At 36.5% G+C, this 19892-nt stretch overlaps 1 protein-coding gene across 5 annotated transcripts in view; it reads right to left on the reverse strand.

Annotated features, from left to right (window-relative positions):
* Window positions 1–301: 301 nt before the first annotated feature.
* LOC119520446 (zinc finger protein 596-like) overlaps window positions 302–19892 on the reverse strand; it is a 29854-nt gene continuing 10263 nt past the window's right edge. For 2 of the 5 annotated variants that reach the window (XM_037818309.1, XM_037818308.1), the window contains exons 3-7: window positions 6958–7043; window positions 4635–4761; window positions 3804–3899; window positions 3187–3269; window positions 302–2746 (exon numbers count right to left, since the gene is read on the reverse strand). In XM_037818309.1, coding sequence (XP_037674237.1) covers window positions 1979–2746; window positions 3187–3269; window positions 3804–3899; window positions 4635–4761; window positions 6958–6993 — 1110 coding nt within the window. In that variant the 5' untranslated portion in view covers window positions 6994–7043 and the 3' untranslated portion in view covers window positions 302–1978. The remainder of the gene's footprint in view (window positions 2747–3186; window positions 3270–3803; window positions 3900–4634; window positions 4762–6957; window positions 7044–19892) is intronic. The other 3 variants (XM_037818310.1, XM_037818311.1, XM_037818312.1) reach the window with 3 other exon arrangements.

Below are 19892 nucleotides of genomic sequence, written 5' to 3' on the forward strand. Positions count from 1 at the left end.
GAACACTTTGTCTTTTATCTAGTGTTTTACACACAGGAAAATTTTGCTCTATCTCTCCTAATCTGCCATCTTGTATCCCACACCACCCATTTTTAATAGAGGGAATGACCAAAATGCCTGTTCAAGACTGGGGTAATTTCCCTCTCCAGGCTACCCAGTACTCCATGACTTACAACGTTATTATTCCTGTAAGACTTAATTTTAATTCCATTGAATGTAAAAGATCAACAGTGACAGTGTAAAGGAAAATGTCTGTATCACCAGAAATGAATCCAAAATTATTATTTATTTATATTCTGTTCATTATTGCTGTATTCATACCTGTTCAGTGCACATAAGATTTATGACACAAAATCTTGTTCTATACATTATTCAGTTAATGTTCAAAGTTCCCTGGTTTAACAGAGTCATTATATTTACATTCATAATTGTGTGAACAAATTGAAGCTGACTAACATCATAGAATTTTCAGGTACAGCTTTTACCTCATAATTATTAGCAAGTACATTGAGAAAAACTTTGATTTCATTGCCTACAACTCATTACAAAATTCTGCATTCAGCACTCCCAGATCACTTCACTATCCTACATTTTAATTGAGTTTTCATTAATAGTTCAGTAGGCAAAACTCTGAAATCATGGTTGAATTGTTCTGTGAAGCATTCTTGTTAGATGTTTTCCCCAGTCTCATATTCCTGAGGTGAACTCCAGCTGAACACACTTTGATTTGATTTTAGGGTTGTTTCCTCAGTATGGGAAATTAAGCATTGATGGATAAATTCAAAGCTACCCAAGACTTTTCTTCAATCCATATATATAGAGAGAATAATGTATAAAATGTGAAACTTCATGTATATTGCACACATGGCTCTGTAATTTAAGGATTTCACACATTTCTTCATTGAGTAATAATTCCATCAATAATTATCTCCTTGAGTTCTCTTAGAATTTGTTCCTACTGGTAATGTATTTCCTATCCAGTTTTCTGGTTTGGAGTTATTCCTACTCTGAGCTATGCTTGTATACACCAAGCTGGAGATGAGCTGAAATCTATTATAGGTAATTACACAGTGCTCCTCCCAGGATAGAGCAATCACATTATTAAGGACAGATTGTAAATAAAGGCATTTAGACACTGATTACATTGACAGAGATTTACACAAGTGTGAGTTGTTTTGTTTACTTTTTAAAGGTGGTAGGTGTGTCTGAAAACTGTTCCACATGCACAGCATATTTAACGAGTTCTCTGATGTTCCCAATGGCAGATTTGTCTAAAAGTTTTCACACATAGATGGCGGACATGTTTTCTCTCCAGTGTTAGTACCTCATGTTGTCTGCGGATCAGTCTATCAGTGAAGGCTTCCCCACAGAAAAAGCTGACATATGGTTTCTTCCCAGTATGAGTTCTTCCAAATTGCCTAACAGTACCACACTGACGGAATGATTCCCTCATAAATTGCAGACCAATGGTTTCTCCCCTGTGTGATTTCTCACCTGTCAGTTGAGACTAAAACTATAACTGAAGTCTTTCCCACATAAATGGCATACATATGGTTTCTCCCCAGTGTGAGTTCTCCCATGTTCCCTAAGGTTCCACCACTGAATGAAGGATTTCCCAGATAAACAGCAGACATATGGTTTCTCCCCAGTGTGAGTTCTCTCATGTAGCCTAAGTTTACCACTTTGACTGAAGGATCTCCTGCAGAGATGGTATACATATGGGTGTCTCCCCAGTGTGAGACTTCTCATGTTCCCTAAGGCTACCACATTTACTGAAGGATTTCCCACATAGATGGCAGAGATATGGTTTCTTCCCATTGTGCATTCTCATATGTTGTCTGTGGATAGAAATATGAGTGAAGTATATACCACAAAGATGGCAAACATTTGGATTCTCACCAGTGTGAGTTGTTTCATGTTGCCTAAGGCCACCATGATGACTGAAGGATTTCCCACATAGATGGCAGATGGGCAGTTTTTACCCAGTGTGAGTTTTCTCATGTTTCCTAAGGTTACTACAATGACTAAAGGATTTCCCACATAGATGGCAAATGTATGGTTTCTCCCCTGTGTGCATTCTAATATGTTGTTTGAGTCCAAACCTATTAGTGAAGTCTTTCCCACATAGAAGACAAACATGAGGTTTCTCCCCAGTGTGAGCTCTCTCATGTATCTTAAGGCTACTACTATGACGGAAGGGTTTCCCACATAGATGGCAGGCATATGGTTTCTCCCCAGTGTGAATTCTCTTATGTTCCCTAAGGCTACCACAATGACTGAAGCATTTCCCACACAGATGGCAGGCATATGGTTTCTCCCCAGTGTGTGTTCTCACATGTTCTGTGAAGTTAAACTTACTATTGATGAATTTACCACAAAGATGGCAAACATATGGTTTCTCCCCAGTATGACATCTCTCATGGTCCTTAAGCTTACGACATCGACTGAAGGATTTCCCACATAGATGGCAGATGTATGGTTTCTCCCCAGTGTGACTTCTCTCATGTTCCTTAAGGGTATGACATCGAGTGAAGGATTTCCCACATAGATGGCAGACATGTGGAAGAATGTGGTTACTTCCATAATGAATTTGCTTATGTCTACTAAAGAATGACTGGTAATTGATAGCTTTCTGAAATTGTTCATTTAGATAGGGGTTTGTTTCTATGTCAGACAATGTGGAGTGAATTAAATCTTCTCCCATATCATTAATTTCAAAGGGATCCCCTCCAATGTTAGAAATCTGCTGGTATAAATGAGAAGAGAAACTGTTAAAGGTATGTCAGCATGTACACATTGATTCAATTCTCTAGTCTAATCATGCAGTGAGGATCCAGTTAAAATTCACCATGTTTTTTACATGCACATGGTGTGCTACTTTCTTGTATGCAGAGATTTTTTCTTTTTAGTATCTCAACTGTAGAGCTATTGAATTAATTTTGAATACTTCAATATGTTGCAAAGTATAGGTATATAAATATGTTTATGCAATTGTATTTTTATAAGATTTCAGGTTATAGCTTTCAGCTCAGTTTAATTTTTCCCTTAATTGAAACTATCCAAAACTTATTGATGGAGCAGTGTCTAATCCCATATTTAATTAGTCAGATGGCTGTGCTGAACTCCTTGGCTATTCAAACCCAGCTATATATTTGCAAGACCATGGCTCACACTCATGATGCTTACCTTTAACTGAATAGTATATTTGTCCTTATCACAGACACACGGCATGTTTATCAGTTCTTCTTTTCTGGGCTCATTTTGTCTGCCTGAAATAATTTTTAAAACAGTATAGTGTGGCATTAGCAGATTGAAATATATAAAAACTTCCAAGGTTCATATGATTATGTTTCAAATTGTCATTTAAATGGGGAAGAACCTAAAATTAAGGTGTACTCTAGAAAGTAGCAAAACATTTTCTAGAAATAGAGAACTAAAACATTCTCAGTATTAAAGTAATGGATAATACTAAGATGGCATGTTGGGTGGAAAAGGAAGGGAAATTCCTCAAAGAGGAGGATAAGGACAAAGGCCACTGTGTGTAAGTTTAAGTCCTATAAGTACATTAATATCTCTTTCTATAAGCCAAAGATAATCATAGATGGATTCTTAACTAGAGATTGATACCTGGATACCTGAATGGAATAAATTGCACATTTCTGGAGTTGTCCTCCAAAGCCGTAGCCTACATTTTAGGGAATATCATTCAATTAAGGAAACCTTCAGTTAATATTTCTAAAGACCTCCTCATTCATTGACACCATGCCCCTTCTCATAATGAAACACAGCATCCTAGAACTCACTCATACTCTGTCCTTGAAGAAATCCTAATCCTCTCCACAGTTCCTCTCCTTGTTCCAATTGGGAAACCACTTCTGATTTGCAGAGCTGATACCCTACTTATGAGAAACAGAAGCATAGATTTAGAGTTCTATGTTGATAAAGTTCATGATCATCAAGTCTAGGGCAGATGATTAGGAACAATAAGCTAAACTGTGAAGAGCACCACAAGGAAGTGCAATTTAAACACTGTATGTTGATAATCCATTTTCAGCAAAGGATGACTCCTGACCTTCAATCAAAGTCATTAAGTATATGTTGATGCCCGTGCCTAAATTCTTAGACAACACATCCTCATTCTTTATATACAAGGAAAAATCAAAACTGCACAGTTTTGAAGAGTATTTTATAAAAGCATCCATTAAAACAAGCTCCACCCAAACAATCAATGTTCTATGTGGAAAAGAGCATGTCTATTATTTTTCTACTATGTGCTGAAACTTTACCAGTGTCCCGGGAGGATAATACTACCTAGAGAATATTTTATCTATAGAAACAATATTCATTGAGTTCTCATACTGTTCTGAATTGTAGAGGTGGAGCAGCAAAAATGATATGAAATTTTAGTCAGGAATATCACAGGTCACTGGTTTGACAAATGAGATGTAAGGAAATATGGAAAAGAGAGTTTATTACAGGTAGTCATAACATTATGAAAGAATCAGAGCAGAAATAAGAGTGGCGTATGGGGAAGTTGTATAGATACTTCAATACATTGCTGAGGGATTAGTTAGATGGAAGAATGAATGGACACATAGATGTATACATTATAGATAAAATTTTAAGAAACTCACCCACTGACACCAGATGATTGATACTCTCCTGCATGACATCTCTGAACATGTTTCTCTGGGTTGTGTCCATCAAGGCCCACTCTTCAGCATCAAAGTCTATAGCTACATCATTGAAGCTCACTGATTCCTAAAAAGTTGTAGGCAATTGACTTTAGACAAGGTTATTCCTACCAATATCCACAGTAGATACGTAGAAATAATGGCACTGAGGAAGGGAAGGTGTTGAGCATATGAAAAGACAAACTGTGTTTGGGATCCCAGATAGATCATTCTTACTGCTAACATGGATCTATCATTCAGACACACTCACAGAGACATACAAACCCTGCATACACAAAACTTCACCATTAGGCAACACTGCATGACATATGGTGTGATGTGCCCTTAAAGTTTTCCCACAAACTGATAATAATGACTTCCAAATGGTGATCATCAAATTTGTTCATGAGAATCCATAACTAAATCTCCAACTATTACACAGACTCATAATTAGGGAAGCATTAATCATGATCTTCCACTTTTTAACATAATGATTATTCAATAATTCCCATCCATCTTATAAAAATATTTTTGTGTTTTGCCTTAACATCCATCTTTGGCCAAACTGCTTGCCTCAACACTGAACTTTGGCCTAAGTAACAGTTGTCTATCCCTCCAGCCTAAAGACTCCAGAATTCTAACCTATATTTTGCTTACCACCACCATCACTGAAATGTCTCACCCAGAACCATCTGGTGATCCCAAATGCTATGGTACCCATCCCTACAACCCTGGAACCCTGAGTGTCCTTCCTATTTGACAGGTATTTGCTTTAAACTAACCAATCTCTGCCTCTTATACAAAATGTAATGTACACCCACATCCTACATTAAAAGCATAAAAGCATAAACTGATCCCTTTGGCTCTGCTTGTGTGCTGCCCACACACAAACAGGGTTGTTCACACTCCCCAATAACTCCACATGGCAACACTGTCTCCCAAGGGTCTTGGAGTAATAAACTACATTTTTCATGTAATATTGTCTCATTACCTCACTGTGTGATATGTGACCTCTAACTGGACACAAATTTAAAATGAAACTTAACCAATTTGTGGCATCTACAATAACCTCAGTTTCCTTGTCTATGAAATGGTTTAGCAAAATTATACAAATTTTGAAAAATCAAATGACTGATGATTCCTATCTAACCAAAACTTAAGTACAGGTGATAAATCCACTTTTCAATAAAATGGTGGAAAGGCTTGAAGCACCATGTATAATTATGTAGAGGTCTACACACTTTAATACAGAACTTGGGACAGTAAGTTCTTCCTCTTCCAACTCCACAAAACTCAGCTGTTTATTATATGAGTGTAGGCTGTGCAGTAACATAAACCATATCCCCTATGACTGATATACTAAAGTACAGTCCTAGGCTGACTCTTTCTCTGTGAGACCACCCATAGTCAATATTCTCCCACACCTCCAAACTTCAGTTTTCATTGTGTCTTTTGTATATTCATCTTGAGTCTGTTCAAGGATAAATAGACACTTTATTTGATCTGGTCTCTCTTTCTCACTAGACCATCAAGTATTTTAACTGGTCCTAAAATTTTACTCTCCTTACAATATTTGTCCTCTATGCACAGCTTAAAATAAGGAAACAATATTCCCTATTCTTTTCTTCAACTTAACAAAGTTGTACAAATATTGATAAAATCCAAGAAAATGGTTAACTGGGGAAAGATGGCAATGAGAATTTAAAACTTTTTTCAAAATGTGAAAATATATTCTATCAAAACTGTAAGAAGTTTATTATCAGATTATATAAATACATTATTTTCATTGCCCTTTGTGATCTGTTTCTTGTCATCTCCTGAACACAGCGTAGCCCTGACCCCAGCACTCGTAACACTGGACTGACTGAACTCACCAGATGAACCCTATGCCTCCCTATTGGAGTGTCAGGTTGTGCAGTTACTCATCTCTATCCCTTGTGTTCACCACAATCCTAAGCACATTAATATGACTAACACAGTGAATGAGCGAATTACTTCCCAACTGAGACCATAGTTTCCATGAGGCAAATAAATCCTCTCACATCTCTTCTGTGAACACACAGCCTTAACAGAGGCTGGAACATATTAGTGTAAATGGTAGAGGGATTATTTCTTACTCATTTCTTGGCCCACCATAGTCATCCCAGGGTCCTGGGTATACTTAAGTGGTTCTCAAATATGTGAATATTTCATGAATGTACTTGGAATCTGCCACATCAGTAGGAGAAATAGGAATATTTTTGAATAAGGTTTTATTTCAGTAGAAATACCATTCCCTTCTCACCAGTGTTTGCATCATCAAACTTCTGCCATCAACCATTTTCCTCTGGTTTTTCACTCTCAGACAGTCTGAGCAATAAGCATCCAATGCTAAGGAGAGAGAAAGAAGACATGAGACTCAAAACTTGTCTGCATTTTCCAGACCCACCTGTCACAATTACCCAAACATTCACCTGGAAGTAACACCCACAGTCCACCAGCAGAAACATATATAGTGTACTCTAAGAGAAACAGGGGAAGGCTCTCATCTAAACTCAAATATAAGAATGCTATGACTCATGTTGCTAGTAATGAAAATGTGTACAAAGCTATCTTACAGATAAGAACATGAAAATCATCACTTTTCATGTGTTAATTGTCCCACGGTGGTCAGAAGTTTCTGATCCCCACCATGATTCAAGAACAGGTATCTCTAACTCATACCACATGTGGAGTTTGGTCTTTCTCTACAGGTAAAAATTGTGGAAATTCTCAGATTTAAGTATTCTTTGTTTATGAAGTACCATTGATTCTCCAACATCTATCCCCACACACAGAACACTCACCCTCTCTCCCTGCTTTATTCTGCTCCTGCCCTTCTGTATGCAGTTGCCCTAAATCATTGTTGTTCAACTCCTCTGGATTTCTGGAAAGATCACTCCCTCAACCCCTCAACACTGACTTTCAGATCTTTCCCTAATGGATTTGGATATCTGTCATGCAACTACAAAATTATTTCATGGTGAGATGAATCAATTCAAGAACTAACTTCATTTGGAGGGACCAGTGATGTCCACCCTCCAAATCAAGAACTCAAAATCTCCTGTATAAGAAAGTAACAGGAGTACATGTTCATAAAGTATCTTTCATGTTCCACAATCCTCAGAAGGCAAGGGGTCTCACAAACTATAGATTGAATGGGTTTGTGAGGCTATCTACTTGCTTCATCTACAATTTAGTAAAGGGGTTGCTGTAGACCTAGCCCATGTTAATCATTTGTAGGAATATGTATGCATTCATCTTTCTCTCCCTGTACATGTGGTGTGGGTATCAGTATGTGTGTGTGGGCATCTGTGTGAAATCATTAATCATCTCTAGCCAGTAAATTATTCCTAGAGCACTGCTGATTATTAAATATATTTTATAGACATTTGATAATTTGTCATTAGCAATAGTAGGCTTAACTCACCAAGGTGTATCTGAGGCCCAGAAATAAAGAGAAAAGAAATAAAGAGAAAATAAAGTGCATGTGTTGCTCTGCTTGGAGATTAACAGTATTTCCTTATTTAATCCTCACCATAATCCTGCTGCTGATGGTTTATCAGGTTAACAAATGACATGATCAGAGTTCAGAAAATTTTAGTATTATGACAAAACTGCATGACTAGAAAATGACATAGCCAGATTTAGGATTTTGCTCTGTCTGTCTGCCAAGTTTAAATTCATGGAGAATTACATGTCACTAAGATTTTTACTGGGAATATCCCTCTCATATCAAACATCAGAAGTCCCACCCTGTGGCTACAATCTCCTCTCCTGGCTCTGCCACAAAAGTACTCCCCATACCCAGATTCTCCTTCTCCATGGGGACCTACGATATACTGACCTCTCTTAACAAACATCCCCTATCTCTCATTTTAACTGCCCAGTTTTTTTTCACATTTGCAATTTCAACATATACTTACCAAGACAAACATTATGTCCCTATGATTATTTACCACATCTAACAGTCTAACCCTCAATATTCAATGACTCCAAGTACCTGTAAATTTCCATGACTACATCTGGCACAGTACTGGAGTAAGATATTGATCCTGGACTAAACACAGAGGCACATCTCCTGGACATTTTCAAATATACCTGGTAACTGTACTGTGTCTTGCTAATTCATTCCTTCATACATACTCCATAAATACTCCAAATCTTCTCAATACCTTTTGAATCTCATATACTCTATCATTTCCACACAGTTTCAACAGATTAGATTAAGTTCTCCTGAGCAGCTGGATTATGTAATTTTCCAAATTACACTAAAATACCATAGGATCTTCAAATATCCCTGAATGCATACACATTAGTTATTTCTTCTCTCCTATTAAACAGAAAAGTCATGTTACCTCTGGCTAAGTCCAATGTCTTCAATTGATTTCAATCTCATTTTTGTTGTAAATTGCATTTTCAATCTTAAATTAAATCTCCTCTTGTCTTCAGAATCCATCAAATCATATAAGTTCACTTTTGACTCTTCCATGTTGAAAAAAATCAAAGCAAATATTCTCTGAATGTATTCTCTCTCAAGTTTTGCCCTCCAGACCCCCGCTTGACAAACTTAATGTGCAGCCACCCCATCCTTGCATGCACTTCATCCTTTGACTCACAAAACTCAACACTGATTTTCTCTTTCATACAACTTGGAGATCAATAATGATCTCCCAATAAATGATTCCTTACTTGGATCCAAAAATTGGACCACAATCTCCTTTTTGGAACTTTATTTTTCCTCACTTTCTCTGACATCACAGTCTTCTGATTGTAATCAAACTACTCTAGACACTCCACCATATCAACTACAAAGAACTCAAACAACATGGTTGGAACATCTTGAACTGGTCTATTGATACATTTATTCAATTTCCTTAATTTCTTCCATGACTATGTTTAAATTGAAAGTGATAAAAACACTTATCTGGATACTATTTCAGAGTCATCATAGATTTTGCTTAATTATTTTCACCTAAAATGAAATGTAGTGCAGGACACCTTTCTACACTGAAAGTGTAACTATTACTCTTCCACCAGTCTCAAATCTTAGTTAAAAACTCCATGAGGCATTCAGGCATTGATTTCTTACATGACCTCTTGACACAACTAAGCATAAATAAACACTGCTGTTATCTCCACTGAGGACTATTCTTATGCTTCATTTCCACCCAAATCCAAAAACATACCTTCCCATTCCATATTCATTTTCTTTCAGTCATTTCAAATGTCAGTCTCTCAGAGATCCCTTCACTGATCCAACCAAACTTAGCCATTTGCTTTCATTCCACTTAATCATGCTCCTATTACTCCTACAGAAAACTGATCCAATTTGTGATTATAGATGTCTATCTATCTTTCTATCTCTCAATCTATCTATCTATCTGTCTATTTCATATACAGCTGTTTATGTTCTCTCTCAAAACTGGTCTAAATGCAGAAATATCAACCTCTGAATGGTAAGATCAGGCAAGTTTCCCTTCAAACACTAACTTATATATTTTAAATACTGAGAAGTATCAGGTTACAACTCTCTAATGTACCCACAGAATATGTTCCCCCAAATGCCTGTCAGTTTAAACAATTACATTCTGATTAAATTTTGATTTATGAAAAAGGGAGGTCTGCACCTCCTGGTAAAAATTTTCCCCAATGCTCACCAGAACTCAAACAAATTGGGAAACAAAATGAAGCAAAGTCTCCATTGAGCATGCTTCCTCTACAGTTTGGAGCTCAGAGCTTCTTTTGTTCTTGTAGCATCTCTCTTTTTGTGCCATTGATAACTACTGGAGACCTACAATCTTAAGAACACTCCTTGATTAAGTGAAATGTGAATCATGATAAATCTAATCAAATTATGCCTATTTTATAAAATAGTTACTCTCTAATTAGGTAAATTACAAAGATGCAATAAAGGAAACAGATTATGTCCTTTATTTACACCATTCTTTTTATGTCCCAAAGGCAACCTTTCTGTGTTTTCTTAGCAGTCTCCCTGTTATGTGAGTTTGGGTTGCTCTGAGCAGTAACATAAACAATCAACAGGAAGATAATACTTCTTGTTTTGTTTTGTTTACTTCTTAGAGAACTTGCAATCTAATTTTTCTCAGGCTGTGGGCATCCATGTGACTCCATATAAAGTTAAATAATTTTGCTGAAATTTATATTGAAAGAAAAAGTGTATTACTCCATTCTAGAAAGTATTTATTTTAGAATCATGACAAAAATGCATTTGGCAAAGTTCTCTTCAAGTCAAATTAAGCTGAAGTCCTCAGGACTGGGAAGCCAACAAGCTTCAAAATATTAGGGATTCCTGGAGTAAATGACAGCTTCATTATTGATTTTCCTATAAGTAAGATATTTTAAAAATTAACAAAATTACAAAATAGAAATTTATGATATGTCTTTAGATATAAAAAATATACCATTTCTTAAGAAAAAATCTAAAAACATATTTTCATTTTAATCCTTGGTGTTTAATAGAGAAAGGAATAAATTGCCATTTTTTAAATGCACTCTCCTGAAATTAAAAAAAGTAGTATGATTACTTTACTAACAAGGACTTTACATTATCAAATATTAAATTCTCATTGCTCTCTTAAATGTCTCAATGTTTCTTTTGTCTAGTTATACCACAAAATCTTTCAAGCAACTATGGGCCCCTTTTAGTATAAATAAATATATGATAACACACAAAAAATTGTTTGAGGTCAAATCTGGGTAGAGAGATGAAGTAAATAGAGAAATAATAGTTATGTGAAATTTAAGTAGTACAATTTAAAGATTTTGAAGTATTGCCTTGAGGAATAAGATGTCAGGCCATCTGAAATCCTACACATGAAGGAAGATATCAGGAAAAATGGAAAAATATGAGCATAGTCTCAGGGAATTAAATGACAAGAAAAAGCACACAAATATACATGTCATGAGGGTCTCAGAAAGAAAAGAGAAGGGAAAGGGGGCAGAAAGAATAATGGACAAAATAATCACTGATTATTTCCCATTTCTTATGAAAGACATAAAATTACAGACCCAAGAAGTGCAGTGTACCCCAAACCAAAGAGACCAAAATAGACTTCTCCCAGGCACTTACAAATCAGATTGCCAAGTGCTGAAGACAGAGTGTCCTGAAAGCAGCAATCCATCACATACAAGGGAAGCTCAATAAGATTATGTGTGGATTTCTCAGCAGAAACCATGGAGGTGTGAATGCAATGGTATGGTAATTAAGATACTGAAAGAGAAAAGATGCCAACCAAAAATTCTATATCTGGCAAAACTGTCCTTCAAAAATGAGGGAGAATCAAAATATTTTTAGACAGACACTCAGAGTTTGTGAATAAGAGAACTTCTTTATAAGAAAAACTATAGGGAATGGTACAAGCAGAGAGGAAAACCCAAGAGAGAGGGATTTTTGGAGAACAGTGTAGAAAACAGGACTATTGGAAGGGTAAAAGTAAAAGGTGAAAAAAATAAGATGTAACTTATAAATCCAAAGAACAAAATGGTAGAAGAAAGTACTATCATATAGTAATAAAACTGAATGTTAATGGACTAAACTTACCAATGAAAAGATATAGACTGGCAAAATGTATTAAAAACCAGTATCCAGAGGATCTAAGATTATGGCATAAAGAGGAGTGGAAGCTAGTTATTCCCCCTGCAACAACTAATGAACAACCAGGAACAACTAGTAAATAATCCAGAATAACTGTGGGGGGACAAATGTGACTGTCGACTCATCAGACACCAACCTGAACTGGGAGGAATGCCCAAGATCACAGCATAAAATCTGTAAGTAAAAACTGCAGGCCCAAGCCAGGATCCCCCTCCCCCCACAGCCTGAGCTGCAAAGCCTTATGGTTCTAGAGAGAAGCTCTCTCCCAGCAAGCAAATATAGCTCAGCTGAGCCCCAAATGGGGATTAATTAAGAAGCATGGACTGCTCACTATGAATAATGAATCCTCAACAAGCAGAGGCTTTGGGTGATGACTGACCTTGGGGAGCCAGAGAGTGGCTGTGGACAGGCCCTGATGAGGGATTTCTGTCCTTTTTGCAGTTCAGAGGGAGAAAACCTCAGCCATTTTCAGTTCCCAGTGCTCTGACCCAGACAAGGGTGGAGACAGCACAGGCAGAGTCTATTCAAATGCTAATGATCTCTCCCTATGGGGTTATCTTCCTGAAGAGGAAAGGGGTGGGGCTCAGCTCTACTACCCACCTTCCATTCAGAACCAGACCCCAGAGCCTGGGGGTAAACAGCCACAGGCCACACCTCCTTACACCAGTCTGGAGTTACAGGCTGACAGGAACCACCTGCTGGGCAGAAAAGCACAGTGACCTGAGGCATCACAAGGTGTAACAATTTTCTAAGACACACCCTCAGGGAAACTGGATACTGAATATTTCTTCCTTCTGGGACCTGAGCCAGGGAAAACCTGATTGGGGAAACCAAGGGAAGCATGCCTACACAATGGAAAACTACAACCTACATTAAGAAAAATGAAGTTATGGCCCAGTCAAAGGAACAAACTTACACTTCAGCTGAGATACAGGAATTGAAACTACTAAATACAATGTAGTTCAAAAAGTTTAGGGAAGGTCTGGTGAAAGATAAGAACCATATAATAAAAACACTGGGTATACATAAGGTAGAAAAGTTCAAAAAACCAACTGGCAGAATCTATGAAAATGAAAGCCACAACACAAGAGATGAAAGACACAACAGAAACATACAACGGCAGATCTCAAGAGGCAGAAGAAAACACTCAGGAACTGGTGAACAAGGCACTGGAAAGCCTACACACAAAAGAACAGATAGAGAAAAGAATGGAAAAATGTGAGCAACATCTCTGGGAACTTAAGGACAAAACAAAAGGCAAGAATGTATGTGTCATTGGTGTCCCAAAAGAAGAGAAGGGAAAAGGGGCAGAAGCAATAATAGAGGAAATAATGAAAATTTCCCATCTCTTATGAAAGACATAAAATTACAGATCCAAGAAGTGCAGCATACCCCAAACAGAATAGATCTGAATAAGCCTACACCAAGACACTTCATAATCAGATTATCAAACATCAAAGATAAAGGGAGAATCCTGAAAGCAGCAAGAGAAAAGCAAACCATCACATACAGAGGAAGCTTGATAAGACTATGTGTGGATTTCTGAACAGAAACCATGGAGGCAAGAAGGAAGTGGGGTGATACATTTAAGATACTGAAAGAGAAAAACCACCAACCAAGAATCCTGTATCTGGCAAAACCATCCTTCAAATATGAGGTAGAGCTTAAAGTATTCTCTGACAAACAGACAATGATAGAGTTTGTTAACAGATATCTGCTCTACAGAAAACACTAAAGGAAGCACTGCAGACAGAAAGGAAAAGACAGGAGTGAAGATTGGAAAACAATTTTGGGAGATAGTAGCACAGCAATATAAGTACACTGAACATAGATGACTGTGAGTATGGTTGAAAGAGGAAGGTTGGGACCATGTGGGACACCAGAACAAAAGACAAAGGATAAAGACCTGGACCATGTAACTCAGGGAAACCTAGGGTGCTCAGCAATTTTAATAAAATGTACAAATATGTTTTTACATGAGGTAGAACAAATGAATGTCAACATTGCAAGGTGTTAAAAATAGGGTGGAATTGGGGGGAAATGCAAGCTAGAGACTATAATTTATGAAAACATTGTATTATGCTTCCCTTAATAAACAAAGGTAATATACCAAAACTAAATGCATATGATGGTGGGGAATAGGGGAAGGGTATAGGACTGCTGACATTGGTGATGTTGTCTGACTCTTCATTCTACTTTAGGTTAATGCTATCTTTCTTTTGGCTTTTTTGTTTGTTTTGCTTTCTCTCTATTTTCTTTTGTCTCTCTACCTTCTTTGACTCTTCCTCCTTCTTTGTGGAAGAAATGGAGATGTCCTTATATAGATAGTGGTGATAGTGCTGAATACATAAATACATGACTATACAGGGAACCAATGATTGTTTGCTTAGGACAGAATGTATGGTGTGTGAACAAAACCATCTTAAAAGAAATGGGTTGATGAAGAAACCTTGGGTGCACTATATTGAGTGAAATGAGACAGACACATGAAGGCAAATATTGCATGTTCTCACTGATATGAAATAATTATAACATGTAAACTCATAGATACGAAATATAAGTTATGGATATAGAATGAGGCTAAAGAATGGGGAGCATTTGCTTATTATGAGCAGAATTTTCAACTAGGGTGAACTTAAACATTTGGAAGTGGACAGGGGTAATGGTAGCATGTTGTGAGAATAACTAACAGTGCTGAAATATGTGTGAAGATGGTGGAAAGGGTAAGCTCAGAGTCATGTATGTCACCAGAAGGAAAGCTGGAGGTTAAAGGATGGGAATATCTAAAACAGTGAACCTTGTGCTGGACAATGTCCTTGATTAACTATACAAATATGAAAAATCTGTCTCAGGAACTAGAACACATGTATGACACTATGTGTAGAAGTTAATAATAGAGAGGCCAATATAAGAATATATATATATATATCTATTGCAAGCTATATACTACAGTTAGTAATATTCTAACATTCTTTAATCAATAGTACCAAAAGTACTATACCAAAACTATGAATTAATAATCAATAATGGAGGGGGTATGCTTAGGGGTATGGGAGGATTAGAGTTCCTATTTTTGGCTTTATTTCTTTTCTGGAGTAATGAAAATGTTCTAAAAATTGAAAAAATTAATTGGGTTGATGGATGCATAGCTGTATGATGATACCATGGGCAACTGGTTGTACACTTTGGATCTTTGGATAGTTGTATGGTATGTGAACAAAATTACATATATATATATATATATATATATATATATATATATATATATATATATATATAAAGCAAACCAGGATCCATCTATGGTGTATCTAAAAGAAACTCACCTAAGACACAATGACAAAAGTAGTTTGAAAGTGAAAGGTCAGAAAAGGATATTTCCTGCAAACAACAACACAGATAAGAGTGGGAGTAGCTATACTAATATCAGACAAATTACATTTCTAATGTAAAACAATTAAAAGAGATAAGGGCACTAAGCAGACACTTCTAAAACAATAATTGGAGACTTCAATACACTGCTGTGATCAATGTATAGAACTTCTAGACAGAGGATCAATAAGGAAAGAGCTGTTGAATATCATGAGAAAGGAACTAGACTTAACAGATATTTATAGAACACTACACCAACAACAGCAAGATACACATTTTTCTCAAGTAGACATGGAACATTCTCCAGGGTAGACCACATGTTGGGTCACAAAGTAAGTCTCAATAAATTCAAAAATCTTGATAATATACAAAATATTTTCTCAGATCATAATGGAATGGAGTTGGAAATAAATAACAGATGGAGGCTGGAAATTGACAAACTTATGGTGGCTGAGCAACACATTCTTAAAAAATCATGGGTCAAGGAAGAAATTAAAAGAGAAATTAGTAAGTATCTGAAGGCAAATGACAATGAAAACACAACATATCAAAACTTATGGCATGCAGAAAAGGTGGTGCTGAGAGGGAAATTTATTGCTCTAAATGCCTACAATAAAAACAAAGAGCAGAAATTGAGGAATCAACTGCTCAACTGGAGGAAATAGAGAAAGAACCACATGCTAATACCAAAGCAAACAGAAGGAAAGTAATAACAAAGATTAGAACAGAAATAATGAAATTGAAAACATGAAAACAACAGAGAGAAACAACAAAACCAGCAGTTTGTTCTTTTAGAGAAGTCAATTAAAGCAATGAACCCTTAGCCAAGCAAAAAGAAAAAGAGAGAGGATTCAAATAAATACTGCAAGAAATTTGAAAGGGTACATAACCACTGATCCCACAGAAATAAAGGAGACAATGAGAAGATAATATGAGCAAGTACACTGACAAACCAGACAACTTACACAAAATGGACAACCTCTTAGAAAAGCAGGACCAGATGGCTTCACATGTGAATTCCACCATGCATTCAAGGAAGAAAAAGTACCAATCCTGCTCAAATTCTTCAGAAACATTGAAGAGGAGGGAAACCTATGTAACTCATTCTATGAAGCCAACATCACCCAACACCAAACTCAGAAAAAGATACTACAAAAAAAGAAAATTATACACCAATCCCTTTAATGAATACAGATGCAAAAATACTCCAGAAAATACTCACAAATTGAATCCAGCAGCACATTAGAAGAATTATACACCATGACCAAGTGGGATTTACTCCAGGTATGCACAGCAGGATCAGCACAAGAAAATCAATTAATGTAATACACCACTTCAATAAACCAAAGCAGAAGAACCACATGATCATCTAGATTGATGCACAAAAGGCATTTGACAAATTCAACATCCTTTCTTGATGAAAACACTTCAAAAGATAGGAATAGAAGGGAATTTTCTCAATATGTTAAAGGCAATATATGAAAAACCCACACCTAACATCATATTCAATGAGAAAAGACTGAAAGCTTTCTCTCTAAAATCAAGAACAAGACAGGGATGCCCACTGTCTCCTTTGTTATTCAATATTGAGCTGGAAGTTCTAGCTAGAACAATTAAACAAAAAAAAAACACAAAAAAAAAAAACCAAAAAAAAAAGGAAAGAAAAGGGATCCAAATTGGAAAGGAAGAAGTAAAACTTTCCCTGTTTGCAGATGACATAATATCATGTAGCAAATCCAGAAGAAGCTACAGCAAAGCACTAGAGCTAATCATTGAATATCACAAAGTGGCAGGCTACAAGATCATCATGAAAAATCAGTATTTTTGCTATAAAAAAGTAATTAGCAGCAGGAAGAGGAAATCAAGACAAAAACTCCATTTACAATAGCAACCAAAAAATCAAGTGTTTAGGTATAAACTTAACCAAGGCCACAAAAGACCTATACAGAGAAAACTATAACAAACTGTTAAAAGACATTGAACAGGACCATAAAAAAAAATGGAAGAACATACCGTGCTTATGGATTGGAAGACTAAATATAGTTAAGATGTCAATTCTGCTTAAACTGATTTATAGAGTCAGTGCAATCTATTTCTGAGTTGTAATGGTTATACCTAAATTGTGAGATGCTGAGCTCTTTGTGTATAAACTGGTCAGTCTCTGGAACTTTGGGTATCTCTGTGTGACACCTGAATCTCAGAGCTAGAGCTCAGTAGCTATGAATGTCAGTATTACTTCATTCAGCAACTGTGAGGCTGAAGAAGAGTTCAGACTTCAATTAGAGATATGAATGAAGCTGATCTGGTTAGGACTAAAACAAATCTGACCAAAGGGAAAAGGATGATATTGAATGTGTTTTAAAAATGTCATCTTCTCTGTGAAACCAAAGGAAGAGATATTTATTTGGTGCAGGAACTATATTTTCTGCAGCACAGTAAATATTTTAGCTTGTATGGTCTGTTTATTCAAACTCCATAGTTACATGGAACTTTGAATGGGAGGTGAGATCTGGTGGGCTTCTATGGGTTGGTGTGAAATCTCTATGCATCCCAGAGTAATTTCTGCAAAGAATAAATATATATTTGTGGAGACCCTGAGGTACAGAGGAAGAATGCAGAAGTGTTGGGCTTCCCCACCTGGGTTATTATTGATCTTCTGACAAATTTTGAGGACTAAAAATGTACTAGGATGAGCCCTTGATCTTGGGACTTGCCCTTATGAAGGTTGTCACTGCAAGGCACATCTGAGCCTACTTCTGATTGTGCCTGGGGGTCTACCCCAGAGAATCTCTTTCTTGCTCAGATGTGGCCTCTCTCTCTCTCTAAGCCCACTTGGGTGGTGAACTCACTGCCCTCCCCCTATGTTGGGCATGAATCCACAGGATGGACCTAGACCTGACATCATGGGATGGAGAGAATCTTCCTGGCCATGAGGGGGAAGTGAAAGGAAACAAAATAAAGGTTTGGTGGCTGATAGACTTCAAGTGGAGTTGAGAGAGAACTCTGGAGGGCATTCTTATGTCCTATATCTATGCCCTTCTTTGGTTTTTAGTGTATTGGAATGGCTAGAGGGAAATGGCTGAAACTTTCAAACTGCAACCCAGTAGACTTGATCCTTGATGACTTCCATAACTTTGTAGCTTACATGGTGTGACTGTGTGATTGTGAAGACCAGGTGGCTCACACTCCCCTTTTCCAGTGCATGGATGGATGAGTGGAAAAATGGGGACAAAAAGTAAATTAAAAATAGGGTGGGATAGGGGATCGGATATTTTAGGTGTTCTTTTTTTATTTTATTTTTATCTATTTTGGAATAAGGGAAATATTTAGAGATTGATTCCAGACATGATTGCATAGCTATATGATGCTACTGTGAATGGTTGGTTGTACATGTTGGATGATTGCAGGGTATGTGATTATATCTCAATAAAACTGCATTAAAATGCTTAGCAGAAGCTGAAAAACATCCTTTAGCAAGCATGGTTAGCTAATTGAGTGAGCTTTTCTACCTCAGATAGAGAATCATACTATTAATATTAAAGAAATTCCAACTGAATATATGGGGATTAGTTAATGAAATTAGTATGTCCAATATACAAATTAAGAGTAAACAAAAGGAAGTAAATCCTTGTCCCTTAAAACAAGGATGAAGAAGACTCACTAACACTCAGAGACTTCAGAAAGTAAGAATTATGATGACTAATTCAATAGCAACAGTATGTAAACTTTCTGACTTAAATGATCATCAGTTAGCTGATGGATTACAGGTGTTAAATGATCATGTGGTGACCCTCATGGAAGCCAACATAGAGGATGACATATAGATGCAGTAACTACAGCTATGTTGATACTACCTTATATACAAAATTTTAGAATATTCTCCAAAAAGGGGGAATTGACTGGAGAATATTAAATAGAATATGGATTAATGAAGGCCTTAGTGTACCTCAAAAGGGTATGCAAATAATCAAGTGAACAGCACACAGCATTATGTATTAAATAAAGAAATTATAACACACCAGCAATTAAAATTTTTTGGGAAATAGGGATTTATTATCAAGTAGTTCTACCTAACAAGTTATACTATTATAACTGGCAGGTATTAAACACTGGACATTAAGTAAAAACAAAAACTCAACTCACTTTCACAAAATGCACCCACATTAGTCACAAATGCTCTGAATTATATTATTTAGAACCTAGAGGATGTGAAG

The sequence above is a fragment of the Choloepus didactylus genome, chromosome 25, assembly GCF_015220235.1.
Source record: "Choloepus didactylus isolate mChoDid1 chromosome 25, mChoDid1.pri, whole genome shotgun sequence".
Lineage (NCBI taxonomy): Eukaryota > Metazoa > Chordata > Mammalia > Pilosa > Megalonychidae > Choloepus > Choloepus didactylus.